General features: G+C 39.5%; 1 protein-coding gene across 1 annotated transcript in view; it reads left to right on the top strand.

Annotated features, from left to right (window-relative positions):
- map3k10 (mitogen-activated protein kinase kinase kinase 10) overlaps window positions 1-7,462 on the top strand; it is a 50,663-nt gene extending 43,201 nt beyond the window's left edge. Inside the window, exons 4-11 of the mRNA XM_038306375.1 lie at window positions 126-301; window positions 545-791; window positions 1,937-2,059; window positions 2,137-2,275; window positions 3,092-3,201; window positions 3,273-3,571; window positions 4,331-4,862; window positions 5,979-7,462. Of these exons, the coding sequence (XP_038162303.1) occupies window positions 126-301; window positions 545-791; window positions 1,937-2,059; window positions 2,137-2,275; window positions 3,092-3,201; window positions 3,273-3,571; window positions 4,331-4,862; window positions 5,979-6,379 (2,027 nt within the window). The 3' untranslated portion in view covers window positions 6,380-7,462. The remainder of the gene's footprint in view (window positions 1-125; window positions 302-544; window positions 792-1,936; window positions 2,060-2,136; window positions 2,276-3,091; window positions 3,202-3,272; window positions 3,572-4,330; window positions 4,863-5,978) is intronic.
- The last annotated feature ends 7,995 nt before the right edge of the window (window positions 7,463-15,457 follow it).

Below are 15,457 nucleotides of genomic sequence, written 5' to 3'. Positions count from 1 at the left end.
TAATCTGACATGGTTGTTTGTAACATTAGGCATACCTCTAAATGCTGCTATATAAGATGATGAGCACTTCTCAAATGTCTTCCTGCTCTATTTATTAAAGCTCCTTCAACATCTTTATCTCTCAGAATGCTGGAGCTCCAACCCTCGTGCAAGGCCTTCGTTCACCAGCATCCTGAGGCGACTGCAGGCCATCGAGCAGTCCTCCATGTTTCAGATGCCTCTGGAGTCCTTTCACTCATTACAGGAAGACTGGAGGCTAGAGATCCAGCAGATGTTTGATGAGCTCAGAGCAAAGGAGAAGGTGAGAACTGTGAACCCATCCAACCAGACCTGAATAAAACTACTATTTAGCCCTCTTTAGAGTTTGTTAACCGTCTCTCTCTTGTGTTTTAGAAAGAGGTGGGAATCATCTCACAGTCTGAGGTGTTTCCTGCAAATTAAAAACAGCTCAGCATACAGATTGTGCCAGAAGAGGTGTTAAATCCAATTACTGCTATGATACACATCATCCTCCTCCCTTGTCTTCTTTCTATTCTGTCTGCAGGAGCTGAGATCCTGGGAGGAGGCATTGACCCGGGCAGCGGAGGAGCAGAAGGAGCAGGAGGAGCAGCTAAAGAAGAGGGAGCAGGAGCTGGCGGAGAGGGAGTTTGACATTGTGGAGAGAGAGCTGAACATCCTCATCCACCAGATGTACCAGGAAAAGCCCAGTGTCAAGAAAAGGAAGGGCCACTTCAAGAAGAGCAGGCTGCTGAAGCTGGGCAGGGATAGCAACTGCATCAGTCTGCCCTCTGGTGGGTTGGGATGGGAACTGCATTTGTTTCAATGAGTCCACAAACCTAAAGATCAACTGCGTTTATTATACTTCTTACTGGGGTTATTTTTATCGCTAAACACTGACTTAACTACTCTAAGCGTAAAAAATACATATTTCTTCTTTTTTATTTTGCTGTTTCTGATTTTTCGTTCCATTCACTTTTAATTTGACTCATGACTCAAAGATAACATTCGTAAAACTTTGTTTTTCAAATGAGTTTTCCTGTTTTTAAATCATGAATTAACAGTCATTGATGCCATTGATTGTCATTGATTGTTTTTGGTAAATTTACCAGCCAAATCCAGACCCTAACACGCCTTGACCTATGGATCATCAAACAAAGTTGATGATCCATAATATTGTGAGGAAAACATGATCTAAACCCAAGAGAGAAAGTTTGAACATTTTGGAGGATATACCCCCCTCCACATCAAGAGAAGAGAAACATCATCCCAACACTCAGACATGGTGGTAGTGTCAGGATCTGAGTCATCTTGCTTCTCTAGTTCATGGATGATTTATTGGATTCAATGGAACTATAAAATAGACTTCTATGAATGTCCATCCATCAGTCTGTGTCTTAGGTTAATACAAAGCACACCTGCAAGTCTGCCTCAATTGGCTTAAAAATGCACATGTTTTGGTATGGCCTTGTCAAAGTTAAGATTTAAATATAGCTCAGGTGCTGTTGTGTTATTTTAAACCCAATTACTTTTAGCACATAGTGATAGGCCAGTTGGTGTTTTTCTTTCTTTAATAGATTAAGTCATCTTTTAGGAACCAAATTTTGATTCAGTTGATGTTTTCTTGGTTTGTTGTGAAAATAATGATGATCTGGAGTGTTTGAGTCAAACAAAGAACTAAATCAAGAGGAAATATCTTTTTTTTTGCAGAACTATGAATAGTACATTCAAAAGCTTTATCTCTTTGGTGAGAAGAATTTAAATATATGCTATTGGCTGATGCTGTAAAAAGGATTTCAGTCATTTTCGCTAGGGTTTGCTGCTGATAAATTTTACTGTAGATTTCCCAGTTTTTTGACGAGGCTTGACGTTTGAATTTTAACTTTGTATGCAGATGGAGGAATCTTAAGTTAAGTTTAAGGCATGCCATTCTCTACAGGTTTTGAGCACAAGATCACAGTGCAGGCATCCCCCGGCGTGGACAAGAGGAAGAACCAGAGGAGTGAGAGTACCACCCCTCCTGCCAGTCCGGGGGTTTTACCCCGCCTGCGAGCCATCAGACGTGAGCACCTACCCCCTGAGAGTCTTAGAGGAATATATTGAGTATAAAGTTGTTTAAGTGCCGTTTGTGTGTCTCAGTGACGCCGAGCGATGGCAGTAAAACATGGGGCCGAAGCGCTGTGTGCAAGAAGGAAGACCTGACAACCAATAAGAAGAAAGGGCGCACCTGGGGCCCGAGCTCCACCCACCAGAAGGAACGGGTTGGAGGAGAGGAGAAGTAAGGGCTGCTTCAAACTGGTCTGACTAATGATGACTAATGACTAATAATATAAGGAGTAAAATTACTTTAAAGAACATTTTAACATTTTATATATGCCTGACCTATGGCTGAAAGTTAAGTATTGTTGTTTCAAATTATAGATCATATGAATAACAACTAAAGCAGCAGAAATGCTGCATCAAACCCTGTTTTTTTATCGGTCAAGTAATAATCTGGACTGAAAGCTTTAGGTTTTCAGTGTAAATTAATCCAGCTTTTTTGTTCAAACCTAAATACTTAGATGCCTTCTGAAAATGTTTGTAAGGCTTTAATTTTTATGGGATATTGGGTGACAGAGCAACATAAAGCAGCACATCATTATGAAGGAGAAGGACAAAGGACACGTAATTCGTACAAGTATTTTTTAAAGAAATATCAAAATATATGCCAACTTTCACTTTAAAACCCTTAAATAAAATCCAGTGCAACCGGTTATGGTAACTCCTGATAAATATGTTATTTACTCTCAGTGTAAACGGAGTGATTTTGTGAAGGAATGAGAAAAAAAAAAACACTTTTTTCCTTATACATGAAGCTGATAGAGACATATCCTGAATGACCTCTAGACTGACTTACTGGAACAAAGGTTAACGAATGGAGGCTCCACACATTACTGGCCACTGGTGGATTTATTTTAGAGCTACTCTACTTTTTCTCTATAAAATGCGATCCCTCTGTTGCAAAGTGACAAGTTGTGGAAAGTTTCAAGGGTGTGAATACTTCCAGGAGTCACTGCCTATTTTTTTGGTACTAAAAATGCCTTTCTTCATGCAGGCTCAAATCTCTCAGCGAAGGCAAAGTTTATTCATCCAGTGCCCCAAATCTGGGGAAGTCACCCAAACATGCTCCCATGATGCCCGGCTTCTCCAGCCTGAATGAGATGGGTGAGTCTCAGCTCTTCTGTTCTGTTTCTAGAAATCTGCTCCCAATCTGAGTCTTTCTTTCTTGACAACAGAGGAGGGCTCTGAGTTTGAGGAATCACCAGGGTCCTTACACCCATCAGAGACCAGCAGTAATGGTGCCAATGAGGACTCTGGGCCCCTGTGGGGTGGCTTGGGGATGAGCGGGGCAGCTACCATTAGCAGTACCAGCCTCTCCCTGCCGTCTGCGAGCCCTTCCATGAGTGTAAGCAACCAGGACTCTGTTCGCCGCTGCAGCCAGAGGAAGAAAAGCGACATGTTGCTACTGGGTTGCGCCTCCCTGCTTGCCTCTGTTGGTCTGGGACAGGACCTGCTGCAGCTGGGAAAACAGCAGGTGGGATGCAGACAGCGGGAAGATAATCTGATAGATCAAACAGGCTGAAACTCATGACTAAGCTTTCTATCTGGGTTATAAGGTAGCATGTTATTCATTTTTTATGCTTTTTTTAAAATAATTAAGAATAGTTTTTTTTATTTTTTTATTTTATTTTTACAAAGGAAACAATTTTATCTGATATTTATTTATATTTGGACTCACATGAGATTAGAAAATCTGCTTTTGAGTTTAGTAATTTGCAGCCAGTAGCTGAATATTCTGCAAAAGCTGCCAAGATGAAATTAAGGGGTAGAGATGCTGAGCTCTGTTATGGAAAAAAAATAAAAAAAATAAATTTTTTTTTTACTTATGAAAACAAACGCTTACAAAATCAGTATCTCTGGAGAGACTTGCACAAAGTGATGTTTAATGTGAAGGCTGTTGCAAAGATGAATTAAACTTGCAAAATGTTCTTTGAGAAGACTGCAAACCAGCAGCTGTGAAAATAAGAGAAAAAAGCAACAAAAATCCCAGAGAGAAATCAGTGAGAGTGTAAAGATGTATAATGCCGTGAAAATCAGTCACACTCTTGTTTTAAACCACTGTTGAACCAGTACTGATGATCAGTGCGTTACACAGGTAGACCATATTTATAAGGTGTCATGTCGAAAGTAAAGGGTTTCACTTATGCGTTGGTATTGAATAGGTGACAGCTGCACATAAGTATGCTTCACTGCAGTCTTCATCCATCGTCTGTAAAACTGATCTTGTTCCCAGATGCTTCAGGATGAGCAGGAGCGAGAGGAGCAGAGAAAGAAGAAAGAGGGTCTCTTCCAGCGGACGGGCCGTTTCCGTCGCAGCACCTCTCCTCCCAGCAGGAACCTCTCCTTAACGCTCTCCAGACACCACGACTCTGGGCTCGCCTGCATGGACCCGTCCCCCTCTGTGACACTCCTCTCTCTGTCCTCTCTGTCTGACTGCAACTCCACCAAGTCCCTTCTTCCCTCGGACTCGGACGATTACTCTCTGACCCCGTCGGTCAGCATCAAAACGCCCTCGACGGCCCCGTCAGCCCAGGCCCCTGCCCTCAACCCTCTGCTAGACCTACGGGCGGAAAGCTTCAAGAAGGAGCCCAACCAGTCCCTTACACCCACCCATGTGTCCGCAGCGATGGCGCTGAACAGAGGACACAGACGGACGCCATCGGACAGTGCGATCCGGCCCCGAGCACAGACTTTGGGACACCGCAGAACGCCGTCCGACGGGAGCATGCCGATGCCTCCACCGCCAGTCATCACAACATGTAAAGGTATGCAACCAAAATCCACCACAGCATCCTTCCTGTGCTCCTCTGACACGCAGGCTGTCCTCTGCCAAGAAGTCCTGGTTGAACTTAGCAGTAAAAAGTTTTCATTCATAGATACCAACATACTTAATCCATGAAAGAAAAAAAATGCAATCTGAGAAGGTTTTACCTCAAATCTGTCTGCAGGTGTCGTACTATTTGAATTGTATTACATAAGAATGAAAAATCCTTTTTGCTTTTCCTCATAGTTAACTGAAACCTTACATTTAAAATCACTTAGAAAATGTTTGCGTGTTGGGGATTTCTTCTGTTTTATTTTATTTTTTGCCGTCTTTGAGATTGGAAGGCCCTCTAACCATTATCCTAATCGCTGTCCTGCAGGTTTTCAATGTTTCTCAGCTTTAGCACAGCTAATTCTGATGATTCCAGTTTAATAAAAGTCTGTTAATCAGCTAGCAATGAAGATCAGCTGTGCAAAAGCAGGGAAACCTCTAAAACCTGCAGGACAGTGGCCCTCGAGGATCAATTTTGGACATGCCTTCTCTAATCTATAGCTGCTTCCTTCATATTTAAGACTGCACTTCCAATAAGAAGATAAATGTCACTTAAAACAAAGGCTCATGTCAAACTAAAAGCCTGTATCGGGGTTTAAATAGTTAAATATCTGAGAATAAGCAGGTGTGGGTTGGTGGTTTATGGATGGTGGCTAACTAAACCATGTAGGCGTTTTATCGTAGCACCTATGAGGATCAGTATATTTTTAATTCTATTCTGTTTGACTGCTATGTTGCACTTCCAGCAGGAAGAACAGTCATTACTTTAAAAAACAAATAGACTCTGACTCTGTTTCTTTTCCTAAGCTGTAGAGAATGGTCCTTATACACTGAAAATCAAATAAACCCCCAGCATGTTTCATTGACTGCTTCAACACAAGCTGCACTTTAAGTAAATGCTAGATACTTAACGCCACATTCTACATTCATATGTATTCCAAGGTCTTCTCTATAGAGGCTCAGTCTTTGTTTTAGTGTTTTTAATTTATATCTGTGGACTACCTGTGCATTTTAGCTGAGGTCTCAACAGAATAACATAACGTAAATCTTTTTATTTAATTCTCAGGAAAGCCAGACAAACTGGACATCCCTCGTCTCCCGGACCCCTCCATAGTCTACCCCGTCCCCCATCGGCGTAGAGCTCCTGCTCCCCCTGTCCCTGACGCAGCCCCTCCCTTTCTCATCAGCCCCCTGGAGAGACCCAAGACTCTGGAGTTCGCTCCTCGCCCGCGGCCCACTCCGGCCCGGATAAGGGCGGACCACAGGAAGCGTGGCTCCGTGTGCCGGACCTTTAGCTCGTCTCCGGGCAGCAGCTGCGACAGCCCCCTTGGTTCAGGAGACAGCAGCGCCGGCACCACACGACCCAACCTAATGGACATGGACATGGAGGGCCAGAGTTTGGACCCGACAATTCCTCTATGTGGGCAGCTGCAGCCGGCCACTCTCTGTGAACAGCAGTACTTATAGTGAAACATTCCATAAGGAACAGGCATCCTTTCTAAGCTGAGTGCACTTAGTAAATCCAACTTCCTATAATGTTGCACTTAGTCAAAGTTGTTTCTCTCATGTGTCCTTAAAAGGTATGAAACCTTTCCAGCAGCCCTTGGTCTTTAATCTGCACAACACTGAGGGTTGAAGAAATTCTCATTGTGCTCGTCCAGCTAAACTTCTCCAGCTGGGTGACTGATTCTCTCTAAAGCCATTAAACATCTAAAAAAAGCCACGTCATTTCAGTCCATCCTCTCTTCCTGTTTCCTGTCTGTGCAGCTCTACGCATTTCTTTGCTCATCTTTCCCTTTGCCTCATAAGAGAAGAACAGAAATCCTCATGTTATGTTTCTCGCTGTCATTCGGAGCTGCTCTGTTTCTGAGGGGAGCGACGCTCCTCGTTGTATCGCGCATGTTTTATTCTGCATGGTGGTCATCCTTCTCCTCATCTTTCTAAACCTGGAAGGACGGAAAGCTTTTCCTCACAACTTTAATAGGATAGGATAGGATACATTTTCAGCCTTGTGCATAAAAAGAAAACAACCAATAATTTATTTTCTCTCTGTTCGCTGTTTTTTTTTTTTTATTGATTCAAGCATCCAAGTGTGCTTCTATTGCATGAAAGTTTATACTGGATGATATCATGCAGAGCTGCCCGTGTTTATTGGGAAATATTTCGCTGCAGCAGCATAGTCCAACACTGAAAGGTGTAGAAATATTCAATCCTTTAAAGAACATTTAGATAGCTACGAAAAAATAAGATGTTAAGGAAAATTAGTTCTAAACACAATCAAATAAATGACCGAAATATTATCACCCAGAACGATCCCTTTAAAACAATGAACCTAAAGTGTTTTTTATTCATATTGTCACTTTTTCAGAGTTAACCTGAGTTTCTTGGAACTCAAATAGGTGTGTCCCTTCCCTTTTACTCGTATATCAAACGGCTGATTTGCATCAATAATATGTTGTCAAGCTCTACATTACTCTGCTGATGGTTCTGTTCCAATAAAGGTGTTCAGCAGCTGTATCTGATGAAGATAAGAAAACTGCGTGCTGTAATGAAGGCATGGCTGCATGAGGATCTGTAATATTGGTTTTATTTTAATAGGGAGCTTTTCCAAATACACTTGGAATCTTGTAAGATGAACTCTTTAAAATATAAGATAAAAAAAATTAACCAGTAAGCTGATGGGCCTTTATCAGGTTTATTTAGCAGGACTGGTCCAAAAAAATCAGGTCAAATTTAAACATAAAGCTACCATGTCATATGTCTATTTTAGTCTCCACACCTAAATCTTATAGAACATGTCTGGGGTTCGCTGAACAGAGAACAAAAGGACAACCAGGAATCTGAATGATTCATAAAAATGGTTAAAGATCGCTCTCTAAACGCGCTCCAACCTGTCCTTAAGGGTGGAACATCGCTGAATCCCACTGAATCAATGGGTTGAAATTAAAGGTTGTATTTTCACTTATGCTGCTGTGGTGAAAGATTTCTTTTTGCTTGGGTTAATCACCAAACGTAGCCAGCACACTAACTGAGAGGATGCTCCTTCCTTCCCTCTTAAGTGGCTTCACATTTGATCATCATTAACATCCCAAACAGTCGTCCTCCATCAGTCAGTGGCACGCTGCATCCATCCTCCTCATCCCACCGACGCGGAACCGGACAGATCCTCCTTGATTCTCGCATCAGCCTCGTGATCCTCTGACCCTCAGCATCTGGAGAGACTCTGATCGGTTGTTTTCATACACTGGACAGTTTATTGGCTACAGGCGGTATTTACTTGACTGTGCAAATTTCTTTAGGTAAAAGGTGTGTTTGTGTGAGAGCGGAAATCTACGACTGTTTTGGGATCGATGACAATCCCTTTGCTACTAGAGTGAGCCCGATAATCATTCTCCTTTTTGTGCGGTTAAGAACACTGAGTATTTATTAAAATTGTTATTGTGGGAAAGAGTTAATTATTAATACGACTATTATTATTTCAGTGCTCTTCCTAGGTGTTATCTGTATATACTTGTTCATATGGGAAGAATGCAAGAAAAACAAAAACCTGGGAATCAGCTATCTGGAACATTTGTGTTGTCTTTTGTCTTTGCTTGTGAGGAATCTGTATGAAATAAGACGAATGAGAGGTGAATAAAATTAAAAAACTAAGAGATTTGTTGGGATTTTTATTTTATTATTCTTCTAAGAAAATGAGTTGTTGTACCTGAGTAGTAGTACTTATTTACTTTCATCTGGGGATGTTCCAAATAAAACACACAAGCTAGAAACAGACTTCTCTTTAAATATAAACTGAACGTTTCTCCTTATTTAAGTCATTTAGATCATGAGTGTGAACTTTACTGCCAAACTGCACCCGTTTAACAAATAGGACTGCAGTTGAAAGGGTAATTAAGTTCATTTTTGGTTTAATTCCAATATTAGATATTTAAAAGAGCAACATTGAAGAAGTATTAATCAATATAAGACGAGTCCTTATATATAGAAAATAGGTTCTGTTCAAATGATCCATCATTCCCTCATGTTTTCTTTAAAGGTGCAGACATTTAAGTGAAATCATTGACTCTTACACATTGTGGAACAAAATAGAGTACACCCATGAAATAATCCCATTCCTCAACCAAACCTAGATTTAAGGTAATTTTATAATGGATTCAAAAATGGTAAACTGGTATATTCCTTCTGCAGCAAAACTTCCCCCCCAAAAAATGAGTCTTACACCTCTCTCCTTTCCAGTCAGCAGGAGTTTCTATTCATGGAATGTTGTATTTAGCTTTTTCTAAACATGTCCTCTGTCCTGGTGTTCAAATAATTCAGTTTTAGACCCGTCTGTGCAATTCTTTTGAAATTCTGGTTTCTGTCTATGTCTCCTGTAGCAGATCTTAGTCTGGCCTTTAGGATTTAGAAGATGGTAAATGCGGCTAGGTCTCTGTATTTGCCATAAACAGTGACTATACTACAAACTACATTTTATAGGTTTTCTTAACCCTAACCATCATGGCCCACTTTCTATCATGTTTTAGATGTGTCTCTACTTAAGCACACCTGATTCAAATGTTTGCAGCATCTCCTCAGCAACCATCAAATGCTGCAAAAAACTGATGATCACCCTTTTAAGGTCAGGTGTGTGGAGGTAGGGAAACACCTAGATCATGTAGGACAGAGACCCTCATAGGACCAGGATTAAATAACCCTACTGTAATACATATCCAACCTTTCATGTAACCTATACATACACTATTAGAAAACTAAACTTGCTAGTGAAGAATCTGTGGAAATGTGCTGAGTGTCTATTCATATATTTAAGGGCTAATAGGAATCAGTGAGATCTATTAAGATACTTACTGTCTCAGGGTGCTCTGTTCATTTAATAGAGGCTGTCCTCATATTTTTTCCAGCTAATCATCAAAGTGAGGTCATTATTAATGTGGACCTCCAGGTATTTGAATGATTTCATTTTCTGGATGTGGTTCCCATGCATGGCCACCCGGAGGTGATCTCCAACTGACCTGGGATCCACTGCCTTATCTGGATCTATATTAAGTTGATGAGAAATTAAAAAGCTCCTACACTCTTCCTCTGGATATCTACCTGTAGGTCCTTAAATTGGAGTTTAAGGTAACCTGACTGAATATAATGCTGGGCAAAGGTGAACTAATACAGCCTTGTGTGGCACCACTGGTGCTAATATCCTAGAATACAGCAGCTGCTTTCACCTGCTAAAGCTTAGAGACAGGAGGGTCTCTTTCCTGCACAACCCATATTCAAGTCTGACTTCTGCAGCCTAAGCCATGTCCAATCATCTAGGACTCTGATTTAAAAAGACGTTGTTCTGCAAATAGGTTTTCTTGCACTATCAATCTGTAATGCTATCATATTTCATCTGGTCAACCATAACATCATTCTCTATGCCAAGGTTTATTAACCCTGGTCCTCAGGGGTCCCTGCCTTACATGATCTTGGTGTTTCCCTGCCTCCACACATCTGACCTGAATGAAAAGGTGATCAAGGGTTTTGTAGCATTTTGTGGCTGCAAGGAGGTTCAATCATTTCAATGCGGTTTGTTTAAGGAGAGACACATCTAAAACGTGAAGAACAGTGGTTCCAGGATAGGTTATCATCTTTTGTGTGACTTTTTCCAGGTTGAATCTATGTTATTTTCGAGGCCCCTCTTACCATTTTGTGCCTTATTTGTAGAGTAAGCTGTATGTAAAACCAGGATGAGAAGGTTCCGAATTGCCTCAATATATAGAGTGTTTTGCATACACTAAAATGGATCATTTTACAAATTATCTTGAGATCTTCTCAAATCCTTTGCTATACCTAGAATTTCTACAATCTTTTTTTTTTTAGGGCCTCACTCTCACCACCTGTGTTTATTGTCACTTCATTAGTCAGAGGCTGTTGATTCTATCGCCAAACTCTTCTAGTTAAATTGTTTTCATGGCATTTAAAGGATCAACTCCAGGTATGCCGGGTTTTTCGGGGCCTGAAGCTGATCGGAACACACCATAAATGTCTGAGGCCTAAACTTTCCTGCAGCCTGTCTTTGGCTGTTTTGGGGGCTGGCTGCTTGTGTCTGATTAGATGAATAGCTTCACCTGGCTGCCCAGTTATCAAGCAAGTGGTTTCATTTGGATTTCTACCTATTAATACCTCAGTCTCTCAGACAGTCTTTTTTTATTTTTATTGATTTACGGTTTTGTTATAAGCTAGGTCCCACTAACCACACCACGTAGGGTAACTGATCAGGGTTCGTCTGAGTAAGTTATCCCTGAAAGGTGGATTTCAGAACAAATAGCAACAAAACATTGAACTCCATGCACTACATGCATTAATTTATCAGTGAATTAGTGAAAAGATATTCCATTCCACTGTAACCATAAATTTGTCTTTATCAATTTCTCTTCACTTTTTATGATAATCTTTCAACTTTTGACTTGTTTTAGTCTTAGCTTGTGTCCAGTACCTAAATATTAGTGAAATGTTTATTTTTTCAATGTAACTATAATCTACTGCATAAAATGTTCATGCTTTGCAACTCAAGACAAGAAAAAAAAGAAAGACAGATATGCTAGTACACAACCAATTTAAGACTCAATATTTAGATCAGTCTATCTGTGCAACATGATTTGTATCTGGATAGGGTATTCTTTTTGAAAGATATAAAATAAAATGTTGTTACCAGCGATGTAAATCCCAAAATCTAAAAGACCTACTAGGTCTACTGAGATATTTTTATTAGCTATAAATATCAGTTCTTTTGATCTACCAGTACATAATACGTTCTCATAAAAGATGGTTAAAAATGGCTAAAAATGTCAGGGCCCAAAGAAATCTCAAAAAGTTGGAGAAAACATTAATTACGACACCTTAAAAACCCAAAATAAAGTCATTTTTTAAAATCTTACTTCTAACGGGTAATTATTAAATATCTTGTATTGATGTACATATTTTGCCAATATTCCTTATCTCGCCAGACAAAGGTTCTTGCAGTAGCAGACTTTATCCACCAGGCGCCACCACTGCGCCCTATGATGTCATGTCTTTTCCAAGTCTGCTGTTTTTCTCCACGTCATGCATTTCTGTAGAGGCTCCCTGATCCTGCAGCTGTCATAAAGGCATATGGAGGAGCCCCTTTCACAGAAACATCCTGATTATCTTAGCTTCTTTGGCATTATTGAAATATGTTCTAAGCAGCAGCTGTAGCAGCTTAGCTTGACCCATTAACAGATGCTGGGGACATACAAACCTTCTCTGTTCCTCTACTGTCCATGCTGCCGCCAATCAAACACCGTTTTAGACGCCAGCCTGTTACCTAGCAACCTCTCCCCACTTCCATGGTGATGCTATTAAAAGCAGCAACACACGTACACACACAGATTTAACAAAAAGTGGAAAACAGACGAAAATGAGGTGAGAGGGAGGTGATAAGGTGCAAGCAGAAAGGTTTTAGTAGTTTTTAAACGAGGCAGACAATGTGGACCTTTTTTTTTTGCTGTCTTTTTTGTCCTTGTCCACTATTGCATGTAACACCCTTTTTGGTTTCCCCTCCATTCCCCCATGCTTTATGCCAGTGGGAGCATATTTTAGAAGAAAAAGCAGACAGAATCTGAAGGCCAAAGTGTTTGGAGAGGATGGTGATATGCAGAAAAAAAATGAGTTGGACACAAACAAAGAAATATGAGTGTTTCTGTTCAGCTTCGGAGAGAACGGCTTGCCAGATTGCCTGCCAGTTGGTGTGTCCTCAGATCTGCAGAAGGGCTCGCTTTATCTTCTGCTGAATCTTTTGGAGTTAAATTAAACCACTAATGCAGTTTTATTAGGAAATACTCTGTATGTTAAAGAATAAATCTGACATCAAGGAGGACATTTTTACAACCTAGATCATTTTAGATCAAAAGTTAACAGATGGAGAAAACAAGTCCATGAAACATCAAGGGTACTTATTAAGATTAAACATTAAATATTGTCCAATCCATGTAATGGATAAGCACCAAACTACTTTTCCATATTTTATTCTAACTGAAACGTTAACGTTTTAGTTAAAATATGTCTTTCCAGAGCCGTTTTATTTACCCAATCTCTTAGTTACTGACTCAATGTTTCATGTTTTTAAGGAGTAATTTAACCATCCCCTTTGTTGGAAGTTAATGTAGCATAAAACTTTAAGTGTTTAAAAATGTAAAAAATTACAAAATTACTTTTTCCTTTATCGACACTTAGCCAGATCAGGGAAATTATTTTTCCCATAAAAGAGAACTTACAATATTCATTCTGAGGTTCACATTGTTAAACTATGATGCTTAAAAATGAAAATATAGTTGCCTTTGTTTCATCCAGTTATTTGTGAGCTTTTTGAAAACTGCATAAAAATAATAATCCTTAAATCTCTGAATACATCCGGTTTCATTATGCATTATGATATATGATAAATATATGTATATATGATTATATATTACTATATTATAATGAAGTGAAATGCACAAATATTTTTGAGAAGTGTCTAGGTGGCGACAACAATAAAAGAAATGTGTCAATGTGAAGCTCTGGAAAAGATGGTATATGGGGTAAAAAGGTGAGTCTGTTCTGAAACTAAAACGTTTTGAACCAATGACCACAATTTCTTTATGATTATTTTTGAAGTATTTGAATCAAAGTGTTAGTTTTGGATCAACTTTTAACCCCAAGAATGTATTAGCTGATGAAAGGAACAGACTCACTGATGATGAAAATTAAAGGGCCAGAGCTAATTAAAGCAAGAATTAATTAATAAGAAATAAAATACAAAATCATTGTGAAAGAGCTTCAGAAAAAAAAAGATGATATAAAACAGCTTAAGGAATGAAAAGGTGTCTTCTTGAAAGTTAAGCACCTTGGATACTCAGGGTGATAAATTGAGTGTAATATTCTTTTAAAGGTCTCCTTTACCATTCTGTTAAAAGTGCCAAAGCAATAATAAAGCTAAACATTGGAAAAAGAAAAGTGTGTTGTTTCTTCTTCAGACTATAAGGAGTAGAATCAGCAAAAACAACAAAGACTCGTTTTAGTTTTAAACTTTATTCATAATCCTCTCATACCAGTTATTAGTGCATTACCAGCCTTGCATTTCATTAAAACCTGTGACGGAGGCCTCTCACATGTTTGAATGTTAAATGAAAAATGGCCTCCTGAGAGGGATTTGAGACAAAAGTGCAGTCTTAGCGCCGTGTCACCAGCTTCTTGTCCTTCATGTTTAAACACACAGTTTGAAGGCGTGAGGCCCACCAGTTCTCCAATCCTGTATTTTCCTTTAGCTGGGACTGTGCTCTCCCTCTAAGTCATTTTAGGTTCCCTTGACGGGAAGACAAATACCAACAAATACGGACACAGTCACGATGAAGCTCTGAGGAGGAGCTGGAGTAATTGTCTCTTTTTTATCTCTTACTTTTCTTCTGTTGATAAAGTAATTCGGTAAAGTAAAGCTTTTCACAACCATAAAACTTTCCATCTGTAATTTTTTGTACAATTATTTTATATATTAACAAGAACTACTTTGACATTTGACAAACATTTACCTTGAATGACATCAAAAGTAAAAAATAAGCTTTATAAAATTAAATAAATGAAATAAAAATACATGAATAAAAACACAGCCATTTATTTCTTTTTTTTTGTTGTGCTTTTTGATTGTTTTAAAAGCGGTACGGACAAAGAGATGAGGAATCTCTGTTTGCACACACGACGCGTTGGATTATGCTTCAGTTACCATGAACAGCCTCAGAGTCAGCTCTGTCAGTAATCAACACACCTGCTCGGCGGATAGCTAGTTAACCTTCCACTTCTACGACGAGCTAAATAACTTCAGCACAACCAGACAAAAACAAGATGATGAGCTGGTGCCGTGGAGAGACGACCACGAGGGGGGACACCGATCCCCGAGGGGGCCTGTGGGTGAGGAGGCAGCCATGGAGAGCAAGCCTGCTGGTGCCTCCTTCCATGCTGATTTATCTCGTCTGGGAAATGAGGAGACATAAACACACAGCAGAGTGCACAGGCACAGAAAGCCTTCTGCATCTAACGCTTTAACCCTAACAGACTATAAATCGGTGTCAGGCGCTTTAGAGCAGCCCTCTGTATGGATGGAGGAAGTCCTTCAAAAAGTACTTATAACACTTGAACTTTTTTATTTTGTCACGTCAAATTTTTTTTTTTCTAACCGAGATGTGATGTGATGGACCAACACAAAAAAGGATATACTTGTGAAATACAGAAGAAACATATTAAAGATATTAAAAAATGAGTAAAAATGTCTTAAATTAAGTGTATTTAACCTTAATTCAAGCCAGTAAATAAGATATTCTGCCAATGGAATGAACATTTCTAATCTTGTAATAAGTATAAAATTAGATAATTAGATAATATGCTCTTGGAATAAGAGACTGCAGTTGTTTTTTTCTTATTTTAAATGTAAATTCCCTTATTCCATTGGCAAAGTGTATCACTTAACTGCTCAATTCAAGAAAAAAAATGCCCTTTTTTAAAGAAAAATAAACTTAGATTTAA

Source organism: Cyprinodon tularosa, unplaced genomic scaffold (assembly GCF_016077235.1).
Source record: "Cyprinodon tularosa strain WSP-4 unplaced genomic scaffold, ASM1607723v1 ctg58, whole genome shotgun sequence".
Lineage (NCBI taxonomy): Eukaryota > Metazoa > Chordata > Actinopteri > Cyprinodontiformes > Cyprinodontidae > Cyprinodon > Cyprinodon tularosa.
This window is presented reverse-complemented; position numbering and strand designations above follow the sequence as displayed.